This window comes from Saccharomycopsis crataegensis (assembly GCF_037102585.1).
Source record: "Saccharomycopsis crataegensis DNA, jcf7180000000085, whole genome shotgun sequence".
Taxonomy (NCBI): domain Eukaryota; kingdom Fungi; phylum Ascomycota; class Saccharomycetes; order Ascoideales; family Saccharomycopsidaceae; genus Saccharomycopsis; species Saccharomycopsis crataegensis.
In genome coordinates, this window is record NW_027043830.1 from 439,080 (window position 1) to 458,801 (window position 19,722).

General features: G+C 38.6%; 9 protein-coding genes across 9 annotated transcripts; 6 read left to right on the forward strand and 3 right to left on the reverse strand. All coding sequences in view use genetic code 12, as the record gives it.

The window, feature by feature from the left end:
• Positions 1-606: 606 nt before the first annotated feature.
• Positions 607-2,385, forward strand: DASC09_049260 (uncharacterized protein; the record flags this gene model as incomplete). The annotated part of the gene is made up of 1 exon (XM_064998525.1): positions 607-2,385. The coding sequence occupies one exon, from the start codon at positions 607-609 to the stop codon at positions 2,383-2,385; it is 1,779 nt and encodes a 592-aa protein (XP_064854597.1).
• Positions 2,386-3,179: 794 nt separating this feature from the next.
• DASC09_049270 (uncharacterized protein) lies at positions 3,180-5,072 on the forward strand (the record flags this gene model as incomplete). Its single annotated transcript, XM_064998526.1, has 1 exon — positions 3,180-5,072. The coding sequence occupies one exon, from the start codon at positions 3,180-3,182 to the stop codon at positions 5,070-5,072; it is 1,893 nt and encodes a 630-aa protein (XP_064854598.1).
• A 524-nt stretch (positions 5,073-5,596) lies between these two features.
• RNH202 (Rnh202p) lies at positions 5,597-6,625 on the forward strand (the record flags this gene model as incomplete). Its single annotated transcript, XM_064998527.1, has 1 exon — positions 5,597-6,625. The coding sequence occupies one exon, from the start codon at positions 5,597-5,599 to the stop codon at positions 6,623-6,625; it is 1,029 nt and encodes a 342-aa protein (XP_064854599.1).
• Positions 6,626-7,281: 656 nt separating this feature from the next.
• Positions 7,282-8,163, forward strand: DASC09_049290 (uncharacterized protein; the record flags this gene model as incomplete). The annotated part of the gene is made up of 1 exon (XM_064998528.1): positions 7,282-8,163. The coding sequence occupies one exon, from the start codon at positions 7,282-7,284 to the stop codon at positions 8,161-8,163; it is 882 nt and encodes a 293-aa protein (XP_064854600.1).
• A 240-nt stretch (positions 8,164-8,403) lies between these two features.
• Positions 8,404-9,087, reverse strand: GOS1 (Gos1p; the record flags this gene model as incomplete). Its single annotated transcript, XM_064998529.1, has 1 exon — positions 8,404-9,087. The coding sequence occupies one exon, from the start codon at positions 9,085-9,087 to the stop codon at positions 8,404-8,406; it is 684 nt and encodes a 227-aa protein (XP_064854601.1).
• A 450-nt stretch (positions 9,088-9,537) lies between these two features.
• Positions 9,538-11,665, reverse strand: CTK1 (cyclin-dependent serine/threonine protein kinase CTK1; the record flags this gene model as incomplete). Its single annotated transcript, XM_064998530.1, has 2 exons — positions 9,538-11,480; positions 11,647-11,665. 2 exons carry the CDS (start codon positions 11,663-11,665, stop codon positions 9,538-9,540), a joined length of 1,962 nt encoding a protein of 653 aa, XP_064854602.1.
• A 1,455-nt stretch (positions 11,666-13,120) lies between these two features.
• Positions 13,121-15,289, forward strand: THS1 (threonine--tRNA ligase THS1; the record flags this gene model as incomplete). The annotated part of the gene is made up of 1 exon (XM_064998531.1): positions 13,121-15,289. The coding sequence occupies one exon, from the start codon at positions 13,121-13,123 to the stop codon at positions 15,287-15,289; it is 2,169 nt and encodes a 722-aa protein (XP_064854603.1).
• A 928-nt stretch (positions 15,290-16,217) lies between these two features.
• Positions 16,218-17,198, reverse strand: SUR2 (sphingosine hydroxylase; the record flags this gene model as incomplete). The annotated part of the gene is made up of 1 exon (XM_064998532.1): positions 16,218-17,198. One exon carries the CDS (start codon positions 17,196-17,198, stop codon positions 16,218-16,220), a length of 981 nt encoding a protein of 326 aa, XP_064854604.1.
• A 1,210-nt stretch (positions 17,199-18,408) lies between these two features.
• NCS6 (Ncs6p) lies at positions 18,409-19,548 on the forward strand (the record flags this gene model as incomplete). The annotated part of the gene is made up of 1 exon (XM_064998533.1): positions 18,409-19,548. One exon carries the CDS (start codon positions 18,409-18,411, stop codon positions 19,546-19,548), a length of 1,140 nt encoding a protein of 379 aa, XP_064854605.1.
• Between the last annotated feature and the right edge of the window lie 174 nt (positions 19,549-19,722).

Genomic DNA, 19,722 nt, shown 5'->3' on the forward strand with positions numbered 1-19,722 from the left:
ATATTACATACATATTCGCGAAAGCCTTGGTAAGCACGGTGTTAAATGGCGTTCAGCATTCCCCAATAATAAGTTGAGGGCCGTGAAGGATGGAAAAATCAAAAATTCAAACCGAACACCGAAAATGGGGTCGACCACCATCGGTTGAGTGTATAATCAGAATGATTATAATAAGCGAGTGCCAAGTTTTCTGAGCTTTCCAGCTTTTAGCACTATTGTTTCACTTGGCACTGTTGTCTATTATGTCCCATCTTTTGCACATCTTTTAGGAGGGTCGCGCACGTGTGGTGGATTCCTGTGTGGAGCTCTTTGTTATAATAATAATAATAATAGTGGAAAGCAACTGATAAAATATAGAAATGTATTCCTTGGTTTCCATAGTATCAGAAGAATTCCCACGTTTCATTTCTATATTGTCTTTTTTTTTTATTATTTTTTCTTCGTACTTTCCTTCATACTTCGTAAGGCATCTACCTTCTAGTAAGGAACTTTCGATATGTCAATTCTCCACCCATATAAATATATGTACGTGCAATGCCTCTCTAAAAGTTTTCCATTTTCTTGCTTGTCAATTTGACAGGTTTTAATAAAAGTATTATCAAAATAATGATCAAAGTCTTTATTATTTTGCAAGTTCTTCTACTGTTGGTCCAATCTGCTGCCGCAGAAGGATATGCCCCCACCACCGTCGGCTGTCCTACCACAAATTTACTAAGAAGCTCTGCTTTGGGATTGTCGCCAGAGGAAAAACTGTGGGTATCCAAAAGAGATCAAATCACTCGTCCCCATTTACTTCAATTTCTTCAAACTCGTGCCAACCTCGATGACGACGAGTACTTTGCATTACTCAACGATTCCAACAACATGAAGATCGGCCTTGCGTTTCTGGGAGGTGGATTCCGCGCCATGTTGGCTGGGGCTGGCCATCTTTCTGCTCTTGACGGCCGAACTAATGGGGCCAACGAAATAGGGCTCGGAGGCTTATTAGAGTCATCTACTTATATTTCCGGGCTTTCGGGTGGTAATTGGCTCGTGGGGTCTTTGGCAATGAACAATTGGACCAGTGTCCAGAGTATCATTGACAATGAATACCCAATATGGAACCTCGCGAAACCATTTTTCGAAGCTGGAGGTAATGCTTACGAAGGTGTAATCACTTTCTTGAACTGGATGAAGGATATCGTATTGAAAAAACATGCCGGTTTCACCGTGAACTTTCTTGATGTTTGGGGCAGGGCACTTTGTGACGTACTTTTCCCAGCAGATAATGGTTTTGGGGTCGGAGTGACCTGGTCTAGTTTACAAGGTTCGGCAGTGTTCACTAGTGGGAACATGCCATTCCCAATTTCCGTGGCCGACGCAGTTATCAATGGCCGTGAACTTACTCCTCAAGATTCCACGGTGATTGAAATCAATCCATTTGAATTTGGCAGCTGGGACTCTTCAGAAAAAGCGTTCACTAAAACTAAGTACTTGGGGATCGAGGTGGAAAACGGCCAACCAATCAATGCTAATGCCTGTGTAGTTGGGTATGATAACGCTGGGTTCATTATGGGTTCGTCGTCGAATATTTTTTACAACTTGTTGCCTACTATGAAAGACGGACAGCTTCTTGCGGACGGGTTGGAGGTGTTGGGTGATATGACTTATAAATATCTTGGGGAACTGAGAGAAAATGAAACTTATCAGGCGATATACCAACCAAACCCTTTCAGCAAAAATGAATACTCTTCTTTGGACTATGGGATTGCTGCTTCTGATGCCTTGGGGCTTACTGATGGTGGGAACGATGCCCAAGAAATCCCATTTGCCCCATTGTTGGAACCAGAAAGAAATATCGATGTGGTGTTTGCATTTGATTCGTCTGATAATACTGAAGATAAATGGCCAAATGGTAAGTCTCTTGTTGCTTCTTATGAACGGCAATTTTCTTCTATAGGCTCGGGGGCTGCTTTTCCTTACGTTCCAACTACCGAGGTGATTGTTGAAGAGAAACTCAATAAGAAACCAGTGTTTTTTGGATGTGATGCTTTGAATCTCACATCATTGGCCAATGTTCCTCCACTTGTGGTTTACATTGCTAACAGGCAGTACTCTTTTGCTTCGAACACCTCGACAATGAAGGCATCATACAGTGATTCTGACAAGCTTGGCATGATTCAAAATGGGTTCGAGACTGCGACCAGAAACAACATGACTGATGATTCCCATTGGGCCACTTGTGTAGGATGTGCGGTCATTAGAAGATCGCAAGAGAGAATGAACAAGACACAATCTGATGTTTGTCTGAAATGTTTTGAGGAGTATTGTTGGAGTGATAAGTCTTCTTTGAATGCGAGCAGCACTCCAGTTAGTTTAGGGTATGGAAATGTGACGACGCACTAGAATGGGATTTGCATAGTCAAGTATCTTTATATTGGTTTTATTTTTTATATTTGCTGTTTATTTTATAACTGTTTTATTTGTTGGTTTATTTATATTTGTTTTGCATTCTTTCTACAATCGTTCGATAATAAAGTTTCTTTAGGTGCTTCAGTTCTTCTATTGTTAATGTAATGAACATCCATTTTTTCGGTCAGTTGAAATTTTTTTCAATGTCAAGAAACCACGAATATTATCTGAAAATCTGAATTAGTAGGCAGATAACTATTCTATAATTATATACAAAATTATTAGTACAATAATCATCCATCCATCCAATTAAGAGTCCAAATGGGAATTAAAAAACCGTTTTAACTTTTTTTTTTTTCCTTTACATGTTAGCAGCATCAGCAGCAACGGCGACGGCAAAATTTCCTTTAACTGAATAGAAGATTTTCCGTTGCTTCTTTCCATCACCCAACGATCGATCGCAGCTTGTAATGGCAAATGAGCAGTAGTGATGATCAAGAGTGGTCATTGTAGTCCTACTATTCTCTATCTAACGGATTGCATCCACATTTGAGGGGAAGGCGAGGAGAAACACCGTAAATCATGAAAAATAAACACCCGTAACAATATAATGTAACTTTCTCCCCAAAACAATAAAATCTAGTTCCCCTTTGGGATGGATCTCTCGCCAGCCCTAAACTAGAAGTATATAAACAATAAGCTTTTCCCGAAACACATTGAAATTGAAAAAAAAAAAAAAATGTCCTCTTCCCCACCCATTTTGATTTTCCAGGCCCAAGACCACCAAGATGATGTTCAAAGCTGCTGTCATCTTTCAATTGTTGGCACAATTGGCGTACTGTTACGCACCAAGCACCGTTGATTGTCCTTCCGGCTCATTGTTAAGAGAAGCCACCAACATCTCGTCGTCCGAAGCATCATGGTTGACCAAAAGAGACGCCATCACCCAAGCCAATCTCGTCGATTTCCTCGCCAATCGTGCCAAGTTGAACGAATCTGAATACTCATCGTTCCTCAATGACTCTGATAACATGAAACTTTCCATGGCCTTCTCCGGTGGGGGGTTCCGTGCCATGTTGACCGGGGCCGGCCAACTTGCTGCTCTTGATAGTAGAACTAACGGGGCCAATGAATCAGGGCTCGGTGGGTTATTGGATTCCGCTACTTACATCTCTGGTCTTTCTGGGGGTAGTTGGCTCGTGGGGTCTTTGGCCATGAACAACTGGACCAGTGTTCAAAGCATCATTGATAACGACGTCAGTCTTTGGGAACTTGACAATGTCCTTTATAACATGGGCAGCTCATACGCCATCTATTCCTATTTCCTCCAATGGATGTCCGATATCAAGACCAAGAAACAAGCAGGGTTCCCAGTGACTTTCCTTGATATCTGGGGTCGTATTATTTCCGATGCCCTTTTCCCAGCATCAGAAGATTATGGTGTCAACATTACTTTTTCAGGTTTGCAAGACTTTGAAACATTTACTAATGGTAAAATGCCATTGCCAATGTTTGTCAGTGATGCCATTATTAATTCCTACGGGGTCACTGCCGCCAACTCCACCTTGTTTGAAATCAACCCATTTGAATTCGGTAGTTGGGATAACACCACAAAATCTTTCACCCAAACTAAATATTTGGGGTCTAATGTCAACAATGGCTATTCAATCAATGGCTCCTGTGTTGCCGGTTTCGATAATGGTGGGTTCCTCATGGGTTCTTCTTCCAATATCTTCTACAGTTTGATGGGTGCTATGTCTGGTTCTTCTAACGCTCTTGTCACCGAAATGGATACCGTTCTTGAAATGGCTTACAAATACCTTAATCAAACCCAAGACAACAATACTTTCAAATCACTCTACGAACCAAACCCATTCTACAACAGTGATGACTCTAACTATACCGATATCACCACCTCTACTTCTTTGGGTCTTGGTGACGGTGGTGACGATACTGAAGGTATCCCATTCGAACCATTGTTGCAACCACAAAGAAACGTCGATGTGATTTTCGCCTTCGATTCTTCTTCCGACACCACCGACAGCTGGCCAAATGGTAACTCTCTTGTTTCTTCTTATGAACGTCAATTTTCTTCTGATGGTTCTGGCGCTGCGTTCCCATACGTTCCATCCAGTGCCGGATTCGTCGCCCAAAACCTTACTTCCAAGCCAACTTTCTTTGGGTGTAACGCCTCTAATCTCACCTCATTGGCCAATATCCCACCACTTGTGGTTTATATTGCCAATAAAGATTATTCTTTTGCTTCAAACACTTCCACCACCAAATTGGCTTACACTGATGCGGACAAGTATTCTATGATCCAAAACGGGTTTGAAACTGCCACCAGAAACAATTTCACCGATGATGCTGACTGGGCCACTTGTGTGGGATGTGCCATTATTAGAAGATCTCAAGAAAGAGCCGGGATCGAGCAATCCGAAGCTTGTATGCAATGTTTCAGTGAATACTGTTGGGATGGTAGCACCGATGAAGAAGAAACCAGTGACGCAACTACTTCCACCACCAGTACTACTGCTACTAACTCTTCTACTGCTTCTACCAGTGCCTCTGCTTCTAGCAGCTCTGCCAGTGGCAAGAAAAACGCTGCTGGTGCTTTGTCCAACAATAACATGCTTTTGATTGCCGGTGGGGTGGTCTCTATCGTATTTTCCTTGCTCTGAGATCATGACTTTTTGTCTCGATTTTTTTTTTTTTTATTTTCTTCCATGCTTAATACTCTTTTCATTGTATGCTGATATTGTTGTATAAATTATGATTATTTTTTCCATCCATTTTCTATCCTTTCTTTAATAGTCTGCTGTGCTGCAGGAGAAATCATCATTCCCAGGACCCGATGATCATTTGTTTCGATATATTATATTTTCTGAAGAAAATTATCCCGACCTTTTAATCCTTAATACCACTTTTAATCATTTCTTTAATTGAAATTTTCATACTTGCTTGTTGTTTCTGTAAAAATTGGGGTTATTGTTAACAAACGCGAAATTTGAGGGGAAAAAAAAAAGAAGAAAACGCGTTGTATTTTTCAAATCTTTTTGAACCATCAGTAAATCATCCTGAACAAAGTTGGAAGATCAATTATTATAATAGAGCAACCCACAAGGAAATAATATAAAGAGATCAGATATTTGAAAGACCTTCAAATAACATTTTTTTTCTCCTTTTCATGTTTTGAAGACAAATAATGGCAATTCAGAATCTCAAAGTAATAATCTTACCAAAGAATGGAAACCCTATAAACAAAATCACCATCGACTTGAACGATCCCACCGGTGTTGACAAATCAGATTGGAAAATAATATCATTACCCCATCCTCGAACACTGCTGCCGGTGAAATACATTTTCAACTCTTCAACTCTTTATGAACTTCGTCAAATCCAAGGATCGAACCCCCATTTGAAAGATTCTCAACGTCTTGAAACCGAAGATGGCTCGGCAATTAAATCTCTTTTAATCGAATCCTCGACACCAGGTAACCATACTGGGTTGATTATTGAAGACCCTTCAGTATATGTGACTAGTCCATTCAACCCGGTATATTTATTAATCAGTTTCTTTGTGGCAAAAAAATATCATTTGAGCGACACCACCCGGTTCATATCTTTGGAAGATCTTGTGGACTCCATGGAACTGCAAGATAAGTTCGAACCTATGGCGGTCAAGTTGCCAATGGGGATATTGGAAGATGGGTTATCGAAGATTTGTGAATCTATAGAAGAAAATGGCGATACGTTTTATAAATTCTCGATGAAGAAAACTTTGGAATTCTTACAACACAAAACTAATAAATTGAAAAGTTTAGAGGAGGAGAAATTTCCTAAAAGTATTCTTCAAAAACTAATTATTCCTTTGGTTACTCCGGCAGATTCCACCTCATCGACACCTCCAGAAATCCTCGACGCGGCAAAATTGAAGTATTCTATACTGCTAATAGGATCTTATTTGCCACAAGTGATCGTGAACGAGTTGGCGAAATCTTTCAAGGAAGACTTGACCAAACTTGATGAGTATTTACAACAACAGAAACAAATCAAAGATAAGAAGAAGTTGGCGGAAGAAGGGTTAAGAGAAATGGATAAGCAAATTAAGGCCGGGGGGAATTCTAGAAAGAAACCGGTTTCCAAGAAAACAGCGGGCATTAAGAAACCAACAGCCCCCAGAAAAGTGGTTAGAGGGGCACTCGACAATTTTTTCAAGAAGAAAGTCACATAAAGAATTAATTAATGATAAAAGCGGTCTACTGAAAAACCAGGCCATATGGACATAAACTGGTCTCTTTAATAATTAGTGAAAAAAAGAGTATTTTGGTAATATTTCTTGTCAATCTGTATTATTATTAGAATACTGCTGCATGTAGATCATATATTTAGAAAACTTTTATATCTACAATATTGGCATATGTCAAGCTTGCAAGCAAGGTAATACTTGTCATGAAACGCAAATTCCTTTTGAACAATTATATTATATTATAACTCGACACTTAATAGTTAATTTTTCTAATATATACTTGGACTTTTTTACCGCTTACTTTGTAGAATTATCGCTACTGAATCAGAATAAGATGCTGAAGTCTCATATCACAGATGCAATCTGATTTGGACAATTGCAGTGCTGGGTTAGCAATGTAGTACAGCCATGCTTTTTGAATAGAAGAGTAAAAAGATGTAACCTAAAAAGGCTTTAGAAAGGAAAAGAGGTTTCTCCTGGAGTTCTCTATAGAAGTCGATCTTATAAGAAACCAGGTGGGGGATCTCATGTGGAGCGCGCAGAGCATCTTTTTGTGTTTTTCCAACAAACAGACACAGACTTGGATCACCAAGAAGTATTGACAGTAACAATCATAAATATTATTTATATTAAGATAAAACATGGATGGGTCTGCTGCTGATGATTTGAAATCGCTAAAACTTTTGGTCAAGGAGCTATCCACAAAATTATCAGAATACCGAGAAGATGAGAATGTTCTTGACGATTTGATGAAGACCATGGCCATCGATGCTGGGATTGATTATGAGGATTTCAAACGAAGGCAAAAATCCAAAAGCAAAGACTATTTCAAACCAGAATCTCTACCCCATATCATCTTGCAAAAAAACTCAAAAACGTCGCAAAAACCTTCGCGTACCACATCATTATCCCGTCATGATAATAATAGCAGCAGTAGCAGTAGCAGTAATGGACAACTGTCGCCGCTGGAGTTCTCTGCCAGTGACGAGGATTTATGCCTTGATGATCTAGACAGAGAAATCGCCAGGTATCAGAATGAAAATATCAAAATTGAACAACAGATCCAGCGAAATGAGTACTTGGTGACAAAATACCTCCCGTTATTGGACCGCGAAGAGGAAATCTTAAAAGGCCTCCATGATTTCCTAAAGGAAAAAGAGTTTGCCCGGGCCAATGGGGAAAAAATCTTGAATAAGCGACTCACTAATGAGGTACAAACTATCGATTCCCGAATCGATGATTTGAAAAAACGAAACAACCAACAAGATAAAATGATCCAGCAGTTGTCGAAGATGTGGGAGATCATGAACCAAGTGATTTCCAAAGATATGGGTAATGGAGCAAAAGTCAAGCAGAATTACGAAATGGTAAGTGAGGACGTATCCAAATTGATTGCCAATTTTAGAACCGGTATGAGTTTCCAGGAAAACACAACACAGAAAAAAATGGAAACCAGAGCCAGTGGTGGGGAGCAACTCAATGTGAATAAAGAAGTCACTTCAGAAAAGCCAATTGAAACGTAGGATTACAAAAGACATCACTGATTTAACAGGATTTCATATATATATGTATAGTAATGAAAATTCTAATAATGTTTCAAATTGTATTATGATTATGGATATATATATTAAAGCAAAATAAAACAAAGAAAAGGCCGAAAAGCCTATTTGGATTAGAAATAAGGTGAAAAATAAAATGCCATTAAAGTAACATGTAAAACAAAAGAAAATGATATGTAAATGAAAAGCGATATGTACGTTCTACTATAATAAGAAGAAAAATACAATTATGCAAAAAGAAATAACACTGGCCATGATTATCAGATCCCTTCTTCTTCTGGTGCCAATCTTTTTGATCACCACATTGATTCCTGGCATGTGGGTTATGGTTGCCATGAGCCTTTTATTCACATTGCTCAATGTACTGTTTTGACTCATGATTTCGTCTCTGGTTCTATACGCTTGTTCCAACAACATATCAGCCACCGAGTTGGCCTGGTTAGCTCTCTTGCGCTCGTCGTTCATGTAGTCCAATTCATCAATACCATTATCTTTACTATTGTTATTGTTGTTCTTCTTGCTGCGATTTCTATGGTCCTCGATATCGGATCTCACAGAATTCAATAAATTAGACCGATTTCTCGCTTCTTCAATCTGTTGTTTTATTCTATGATAATCTCGTTTATGATCTAGAAGCACCTCTTTGTGCCTGGCCAATTGTTGTAACTTGACTATCGAAAGATTGGCATCGTTGTTGGCAATATCATCGAGTTTCTTGAGCAAATTCTCACGCTTGAGTAATATTTCTGAGATCTCAGATTCCAACCCTTCCTCTTTCGTCGAGGCAATAGATGATATATTCTGAGTAAATCCTGAATAGCTGGCGATGATGCCAACGGTCTGGGTTTCCAAAGATAATGCTCGTGTTCTAATTGAGGCAAATGACATTAGAATATATATGTGTGTGAGTCGGGATGGTAAACTGATGGTATAATATAAATCTGTTAATAGTGGATAAACTATTTGTAGATATAGAACAACTCCAATAATAGAGACCTGGTAATAGATACAATAAAACTCTGTAAGATAATTCGATCCGAACAATCTATAAAGTGTCTATTTTTCTGTTTTCTTTTTGTTGCACGCGACATTGTGGTTGCGCAGCCCTGCCTGTGATTACAATCATCTTTATATTATTATTATTATCGCGAATATTTTCTACTATAACTTATCATTACTACTTAAAGAAAAGAAAAAAATAGATGGAATTAAAGCCATTTTGAAACAAAAAAATAAAAAAACTTGATACTTTTGGTTTTATTTTTCCCCCCTTTTCTTCTTCTTCTTCTTCCATATTATACATAGGTATTATAATATACTAACGATGCAAAATCGATATCATGATTTCGTATTCTCATTATCTTTCATTTTCTCATCGGAGTCTACCAGTTCTTCACTGTCCTTTTCGTTCGATTGCTCAACTATCGAAGGCACTGCATCGGTTTCTTGATCCTTGGCCGTACTATTATCACTGTGAACGCTGCTAATCGCATCGGAAATCTCTTTTACTTTTTGTGACTGAACTTCTTTTGTTTGCTGTGATTGTTGCTGTTGCTGTTGTTGTTGTTGTTGTTGTTGTTGTTGTTGTTGTTGTTGTTGTTGTTGTTGTTGTTGTTGTTGTTGTTGTTGTTGTTGTTGTTGTTGTTGTTGTTGTTTCGATTGCTTTCTTCTATCTTCCTCTTGTTTACGAAGCTTTCTTCTTTGCTTCTTGGCATCCAATTCATGCCATTCACCAATCTTCTTCAAGAAACTTAGCGATTCCGGTTGAGGGTCTTCAGAGAAATATTCATGTTTTAGTGCTTCCTTAGCCACCAATCTGGTGGCAGGGTTCAATGTGAGTAACTTTCCCGCCAAATCAAAACACGCTTCAGTTGGCAAAACTTTCCCATCGCCAAACAACTCTTGAAATCTATTTGGTCTCCGAGACTTTGGTCTTAATAACTCAAACCATGGTAATCGTTCAATATCTGGCCAGGTATCCATATTGGGGGTCCCCATAATGTCAAATATCAGTTGTAGCTGATTAATTTCTTCGGTGCCTTGGAAGATCGCCCGTTTCAGAAAAATCTCCACCAATAGACACCCAATACCCCAAATATCAACTTCCCTGCCGTAATTTGTCGCCCCCATCAACAATTCCGGGGGTCTATACCAAAGCGTGATCACTCTATTGGTATAGTCTGGCGATTCATTAGGCCTAACATCTTTCATTCTTCTTGCTAATCCAAAATCGGCAATTTTGATGTTACCGCCGCTATCAATCAATATATTTGACCCTTTAATATCTCTATGAATCACCCTTTTCGAATGCAAATACTCAATACCTTCCATTAATTGCTTGAATAAATATTTGCAATTGGCTGGCGATAGTTTCACCTCAGGATGGCTCAAAATACCGGTGAGATCATTGTCAATGTAATCAAACACCATATAAATGCTTCTTTTTTCTATCATCATTTCTAGTAATCCAACAACATTGGCATGATTAAATGATTGTAATAGTCTAATTTCTCTCATCGCGGTAATCGGGAAACCTTCTCTTTCACCTTCCAACCTTAGCCTTTTTAGAGCCACAAACTTCCCGGTGACGGCATTTTTGGCCTTGTAAACTTTCCCGTAGGTCCCTTCGCCAACCTGTATAACTCTTTCGAAAATTGGCGTGGTTCTTGTAGTTTCATGATAAGTTACTTTGATTTTTTTAATGATGTGTGATTGAGCAGAATCTTGGCTATTTGCTGAACTGGTTGAAAACGTGGTGTTTTTTGGTGAGGAACTTGACGGCACATATTTATCATGTCTTAATGAAGAGGGCCCAAGGGCAGGATAGTTACGGGATCTTGATTTTGGACCCTTGGGAATATTCTTGAAATTGATAACCTTTTTGGAATCTTGATCCTTCAGTAGTACGGTATTGCTAGATGATCGATCTAGTTCGGCAAATAGATCTTCTTCCATTTCATCGTTTCCACCAGTCTCAGAATGGCCTAGTCCATTTCTATATGATCTGTTTCCTCTGCCTCCCCTCCCACGAAACCCTCCTCTTCCTCTATAATCTCCTCTTCTAGGAGGGAAATCTTTCTTATTGTAACTTGATTTGAATGGCCTTGAAGAGCTGACTCTTCGATTACTACTATAACTGTCATTTGCAAAGTCATCATCATGAAACGGTTTCTTTCCGTACTTTGACTTCTTATTCGATCGCTCTTCAAACTTGTTAGGTCTGTCAGAATTCCTTGATGACGATACTAGCAGTGAAGCTGACCTTTTTGATGTTTCTGATTCTATTAAAAAATGGTTAGTAATAACTTAACAACAAGAAAAAAGAAGACTTCAAGTACCATGCCCATTATATTACTCAAAGAAAAAAAAAAGGTGGGTCAAAAGTTGCACCACAAATGAGATAAAATCCAACTTCGAAAGATCGAGAAGCAAATAATAAATACATACTTGAATCGACTGGTACCATTGTAAATTGGGAATATAATTTTTTGAAAGGCTGTTTAGCTTCTCATCCACTAGAATATTTTAAGTCAATTTGATGAATTTTTGAAAGGTAATAAGCGTTGATAAATATTATGTCTAAAAATGAGTGAGATGAATGAGGGGGACGATGGATTGAATAACCTGGAAAATTGAGATTGAGACCAAAGTTGATATTTGAATTATTATTTATTTTCTCTCTCCCCTCTTTGAATGATTTTTTAACCTCCTTCTTTAACAGAGTTATCCCTGTAGAAAAACTGATAATATTAATGATGATGATAATTGCATTTATTCACAGTTCCTCTTCGATTTTTTTTTTTTTTTTTTTTTTTCCGCAGAAACTTTTTGTGTAAATAATTACCCGAGCAAAGTGCGGTGGTGGTCCTGCTGCTGCTACGGTATGGCGGTGAGTGATTATCATGATATGCTATGTTGTTGAATAAGCGAATATTATGACTGTTTGTTCTCTGTTTTCTTCTCGATATATATACAGATATGAAATGTTATGTTTTCCGACAGCCTGATCAAGTTTTCTAGAGATATTAAGTGATTGAGCAGCACCAGTGAACGAAATAAGACATTTCTTATCATAATAGTACACAATTTAAAATACTAATAGCAGATTTTAAGATGAAATCACAATGAACTCCCATTTCTTTTCCTAAGAAGCTATAAGTGAAGCTTCCCTGCTTTCAAAAGAGACCCACTTTATTGAAAAGAAAACTGTCCTGATATTGGAACTCAGCACCTGATGTGGGATGCGATGAGGTTTCTAACCATTTCCATGTACGGGGAATATATACGAGCAACCCATTGACAATTGCTGTCCATTGAGTCATTTTATTTATGTTTCTCGTTGAAATGGCGATATTGTGGGATTAGTCAACGTTGGAAACATCCGTAAAGGTATCAGCATGCATGGAGCGATATGTTCCCAAAGATGATGAGTGATACAGCTCAATTGTTTACAATTTGGGATTTGCTCTATAGATACTAATATGATCATTTAACATTTTATTGGTTTTCTGTATGTATAAACATAATTCCTAGCACCATGATAACGATAGATAAATATGACAGGCAACCATAAAACTTACATTGCCCCATACCCCAGACCACATATAGATTCCTATAGATTGTCTCTCTTTTGGTATCACACATTAGTCTTATGAGAGTCGCTTTGATCCTTCTGATATAACATCCTATCGTTCCTTCCTTGCTCTCGCTTCCACACTTTATTTACCTATATTAGCCATCCCTTTTTAAGTGAATAACTGGCGGTTGAGAGGGCCTAAAGTATATATTACGCCCGGGTAACCGCATACTTCTATGAGTAAATTTTCCTGTATTTTTTTTCTATTTTTCTATTTTTCGCTTTAAGGTTCCCAATCCTTTCCACCAAATCTCAACGATCCCATCACAAAACAATCAAAAGACAATGTCTGCTGAAGAAGTTGCTGCCAAGGTCGAAGACCTTTCTTTGGAAAAAAAGGCTGCTCCTGCTGCTGCCCCTGCCCAACCTAAGAAAAAGAAGGAAAAGAAAAACAACGTCGTTGCTTCTAAAGATTTCATCGACCCTCAACCAGAATTCATTGACTACAGAGTTAAGATCTTTGAAGAATTGCAAAAAGAATACAACGACTCTGTTGATGCCAAGGCCTCTCAAAACAAGGAAATCACTATCACTCTCAGAGATGGTGCCACTAAGCCTGCTGTCGCTTGGGTCACTTCTCCATTAGATATCGCCAACCAAATCGGTAAAGGGTTCGCTGATAAGCAATGTATCTCTAAGGTCAATGGTGAATTGTGGGATTTGGTCAGACCTTTGGAAGGTGACTGTAAGCTCGAGTTCTTTGACTTTGAAACCGATGAAGGTAAGCGTGTTTTCTGGCACTCTGCTGCCCACGTTTTGGGTGAAGCTTGTGAATGTAACTTGGGTGCTTTGATTTGTTTGGGTCCTCCAACCAGCGAAGGTTTCTTCTACGAATTCTCTGTTGGTAACGAAAACTCTATCTCTCAATCTAACTTTGGTGGGTTGGAAAACGTTGCCAAGAAGGCCATCAAGGAAAAGCAAAAGTTTGAAAGATTGGTTATGAAGAAGGAAGACTTGTTGAGAATGTTCAAATACTCCAAGTACAAGACCTACTTGGTCCAAACCAAGGTTCCAGATGGAGGTGCCACCACCGTGTACAGAAACGGTCCATTGATCGATTTGTGTGTTGGTCCACATATTCCACATACCGGGAAAATTAAGGCTTTCAAATTGTTGAAGAACTCTGCTTGCTATTTCTTGGGTGATGCCAACAATGACTCTTTGCAAAGAATCTACGGTATTGCTTTCCCAGAAAAGAAATTATTGACCGAACATCTTGAATTCTTGAAAGAAGCTGAAAAGAGAGATCACAGAAAAATCGGTAAAGAACAAGAATTGTACTATTTCAATGAAATGTCCCCAGGCTCTTGTTTCTGGTTGCCTCATGGTACCAGAATCTACAACACCTTGGTTGATATGATGAAGACCCAATACCACAAGAGAGGTTACCAAGAAGTTATCACTCCAAATATGTTCAACACCAAATTGTGGGAAACTTCTGGTCACTGGCAAAACTACCAAGAAAATATGTTTTCTTTTGAAGTCGAAAAGGAAAAGTATGCTTTGAAACCAATGAACTGTCCAGGTCACTGTTTGGTCTATAAATTTAGAGAAAGATCTTACCGTGAATTGCCATGGAGAGTTGCTGATTTCGGTGTTTTGCACAGAAACGAATTCTCTGGTGCCTTGTCTGGTTTGACCAGAGTTAGAAGATTCCAACAAGATGATGCCCATATCTTCTGTCGTCAAGATCAAATCGAAGACGAAATCTCTGGTATCTTTGATTTCTTGCAACACGTTTATGGTGTCTTTGGTTTCGATTTCAAGATGGAATTGTCCACTAGACCAGATAAGTACATTGGTGAAATTGAAACTTGGAATTCTGCCGAAGCTAAGTTGACCAACGCCTTGAACAAATTCACTGACAAGTGGGAAATCAACCCAGGTGATGGTGCCTTCTACGGTCCAAAGATCGATATTATGATTTCCGATGCTTTGAAGAGATGGTTCCAATGTGCCACCATTCAATTGGATTTCCAATTACCTCAAAGATTTGATTTGGATTTCATGACCGATTCCGAAGCCAGAGACAGACCAGTCATGATCCACAGAGCCATTTTGGGTTCCGTTGAAAGAATGACTGCCATCTTGACCGAACATTATGCCGGTAAGTGGCCATTCTGGTTGTCTCCAAGACAAGTTTTGGTTATCCCAGTCGGTGCCAAGTACGAAGAATACGCTGTTCAGGTCAAAGAAAAATTGTATGCCCAAGGGTTCTGGGCCGATGTCGATGTCAGTGGTAACACCTTGAACAAGAAGATCAGAACTGGTCAAATGTTGAAGTACAACTTCTTGTTCATTGTTGGTGAAGAAGAACAAAAGGCCGGCGCTGTCAATATCAGAAACCGTGACATTGAAGAATTACAAACCAAGACCGGTGCTGTGGCTTTGGACGATGTTATCAAGCAATTGACTGACTTGAAGACTTCTCAAAGAAGTGACAACAAGATTTAAGGTTTGTGAAATATACCATGCTTTGAATAATTGAGGAGGATATTATACCCTCTTTCTCTTTCTCTCTCTCTCTCTCTCTCACTTTATGTGGCAATTTCATCTTCATTTCCCCATTTATTTCATCAATTATTTTCTAGAGAATTTTTTTTTTTTGCTTTATTGTCTCTCTATTATGTAATCTATTTCCTAAGATACCATGCGTGTTTTTAGAACCATTTTAAGTGGATATGAAACTTTGTAAAAATTACCAGTGTCGTTGTGATATTTACAAAAAGAATGAAAAGAGAAAAAAATGATGAAGAAAGAAGATGTAAATCTCAATCATAAGGGATCATATTATCAACTCTTTTTTTTTTTTTGAAACGATCAACTAATATTAAATGAGAGCAGATAACATTTGAAACTATCAAAGACAGAAGTCACATACGTAATTAATGATACAAGATGGGGCAATAATAAGAAAAAGCACAAATGTATAAATGAAGCATAATAACGAGAAAAGGGCAGTAAGAGTGGATAGATTAGAGTATATCAGATTAGGATGAGGAAAAATTAAACCTGTTCTCAGGTAAGAAAAAAAATAAAAAAAAAATACACAGATATTCAAGAAAGGAAGATGTGACTCAAAGGGGTATGTTAACCATATAATTATGAAAAGGTATTAAATAGAGAGCTTGCAAGAGGAGATGAAAAAAGAAGAAGAAAAAATACATATCATAGCTGTAAAATTCAAATTAAATTGTCTGGTGATATCGAAGTGAATTAAAAGAGAAACATATTAAAAAACTGAAACAGAAATATTTTTGCGCCGTTAAATGTGATAACACCATGCTTTCAGGTATTAAATGATATATTGCCATATTGGCAGGTGATGATTGTATTCGATGGTGCAATCGAGGGTGAACAAGAAAATATTGAGAAATCCCAATTATTTTTCTTTCTTTTCTTCTGTTGGTTTGGCAGCAGGCTTTCTTCTGTCAGCTAAGAATTGCTTGTATTTTTCTATGCTCATTTTCTTTCTGTGTTCTTGATACTTGGTAAGATCTTTGTATTGGGTGCCGTTCAACGTGTCCCAGAAAGTGAAGAAAGGTTGTGAAAAGTTCGTCTTGATACCGAACGCTTGGTGGTGGATATCATGATAGATCGAATTATTTGGGAAGATTATTTGGAAAGGGTCGTATGGGAAAGCGTAGCCACAATGATCATCCACGGTTTTCATGGTGGAGAAAGTGAATAATACAAGAGCTTCTCTTGGAGTCAAATTGGTTAAAAGCATGGCGAACCCAGTACCACAGGTATCCAACAAAAACCCTTCCAATGGAGCATTATACAAGGCCCCAAAAGCATAAGGAACATAGAGTCTGTGGTGTCTAGAGTGATAGTGCTTGTACATGTATTTGTTGATGTGCATCCAACGGTGTAACCAATATTGCCATGAATCGATAATCCCAAAGGCAATGACAATCTTGATCGCGGAGAACCCGTACCAATAGAGGTGATAAATCGCCCAACTTGGCAAAAATGGGAGTTTTTGCTTCCATTCCCACATGGCGTGATTTTCAAACCCGGTCAATGGAACGTCTTCAAAATAAAAAAGACCAAGACCAGCAACGGTTTGGATAAAGTGTTGCAAGGCAACGTCTTTGAGGATTTCATGGAATGTGGCCTTATTTTTCTGGGCTTCTTCTTCTGAAGGATGGATTCTATATTTTTCGCTGAGTTCATAATGATCAATGATCAAGAAGAATGTGGACATTAACCAATAAATCGCAACAGGGGCGATGAGTCCCAAAATAGAGTCAGGGATTCCCTCGATCAAAGAAGGTCTGGTGACATATTTGACTTCCGGGGAGGAAGCAGCATTAATAAATGCTAGGTGGGAACCGTTGCGGAAGTTGGAAAAGTCCATGATCAGAATTGATGGTTGATCTGAAAAATTTATAATCAAATAGTCTTTGCAACTCTAAGCTATGACGAGGAGCTTAGTTTGAAGAAAGATGAGGCAGAAGTGACACCAGAACGCAAAATAGAAGGGTTGTTAACCTGATTCTTTATGATATTGACAGAAGGGAAACAAAAGAAAAAGAAACCCAATTGCTATTTCGGAAGTTGATGGGACAGAAGGGATTTATAAAAGTTTTATTCCGATGTTTATCTTTTCTTGTCCCTTCTTCCAAGGTCAGGTGAAATATGCGCTAAAATGATATTTTTCATTGGGGATACTGAGAAGTTTGTATGGGAAAATCCCTGCATTTGTGGAAGATCGCTTGGTAGATCATGTGGTTTAAGGACCACTTATGGGAATAAATTCGGACCCGCACCCCACGAGATGTCAATAAAGAAGAGTGGCTAGGGAATTGGAAAGATAGTAATGATAAGAGGAATAAGTCAGACTAGTGGATGGCATTACTGTAGCTTCGTTGGGTGATAGCATAGCAGATTCTCTTATTGGTTTGCGCATTGATTGATGTTGTTTGAGCCACGGAACCTTTAATTATTGACTTGACCACAAATGCGAATAAACAAATTCAAATAAGCAATTATCCAAAGCATGGCTGAGATATCATCCATCATCCATGCAAACCATTCGTTGAGATCGTGGTGGCATCTTGCACCGTTTGCTGTTTCTAGTGATGAAGAAGGCTTGATGCGGGAATAAGGTTACTCTCACTCCACAAGATTATTACTACTTTGCTTGGAGGAAGACTATCGAAAATTCTAATTCTAAATTACAGTTTGTGGGGTTGCTGATCTTCGTTATCAAGGAGGTAAGTGATTTGTGAGGTTATGCCCAATGAAGTATGGGCGATTGAAAAAAAAACCTCCCCGTAAAAAAGAGAAAAATACTAAATGAAAAGAAACTTGAGACAAATTCAACACAATTTCTTTTTTCGGAAGTCAAACAACCCCCAAGCTGAGTATTGATTGATCATAGATAGATAGCGAGGTGGTAGATCCAACCGCTTAGATGGTGATGATGATGATGAGCTTCCGCAGTAACCCGGCGATCGCAGCATGCATCACCGTAACGGCTAAGTGAAAAATAAAAAAAAAAAAAATTAGAAGGGCATCTGATTCTGATCAATCGCCAACTGAATACCAGATCACATCATAATATTATGACTAACGACGAGAAGACAAAGACCAAGAAAGGAAATCTTAAACTTTGCGAACTTTGCAAGTCAAGAAAACAAGCGATCAAAAGACCAAAAAACCTACAGAAGATCTGTAAAGAATGCTTTTACCATGTCTTTGAAACCGAAATCCATCAGACTATTGTCTCCAATAACTTATTCTTCCCTGGCGAAAAAGTTGCTATAGGTGCGTCAGGCGGTAAGGATTCCACCGTTCTTGCCTATGTGTTGAAACTTTTGAATGAGCGTTATAATTATGGCCTAGAACTCGTATTGTTGAGTATCGATGAAGGGATTGTGGGCTACAGAGATGATTCTCTAGCCACCGTCCAGAGAAATAAAATCCAGTATAATTTGCCATTGGAAATTGTGAGTTACAGAGACTTGTATAACTGGACTATGGATGAAATTGTTTCCTGTGCCGGCATCAGAAATAGTTGTACGTACTGCGGGGTACTAAGAAGACAGGCACTTGATAGAGGGGCGGCAAAATTGGGGATCAATCACGTAGTAACGGGCCATAATGCTGATGATATGGCAGAAACTGTATTGATGAATATTTTAAGAGGTGATTTGGCAAGATTGGAGAACTCCACCACTATTTGCACCAAATCATCGGGATCACCAATCAAAAGATCAAAACCTTTCAAATACATATACCAAAAGGAAATTGTGCTTTATGCTCACTACAAGAAGCTAGATTATTTTTCAACCGAGTGTACTTACGCTCCAGAGGCATTTAGAGGTACTGCCAGAGTGTTGATGAAAAACTTGGAGAAAATCAGGTCGAGTTGTATCACCGATATCATTTACAGTGGGGAGAATCTTGTGTTGAAAGAAAAGAAAAAGCGACAACAATTTAAAAAGAAACAAAATGCCAATGGTTCCAAGGAGCCAACAGAGGTGGAAATACGTAACGATGGCTCAATATCGCTAGGTAAGCACGGATTCAAAGATGGTAATAGATGTACGAGATGTGGATATTTGTCTTCCAACACCATTTGCAAAGCGTGTATGTTGCTAGAAGGATTGGAAAAGAGCAAAGCCAAGATAATGCTTGAAAATGACGGGGTCACTGATGGGGCAGCCAAGCTTACGAGAACTTTAGAGCTGCTTACCTTTTGAGATAAATGTACTATATTCGCTTTTTTTTTTTTACTTTTCTTTTAGTTTGCTGTGTAAGAGGGTTATCATTGACCATTCAACCATTATTTTAGTCAATAAATATCAATATATTTGGACTTGTGTGTCAATATACGATATAACTCGCGTGCTTTTAGTAACAGGGATTTCAGCCGG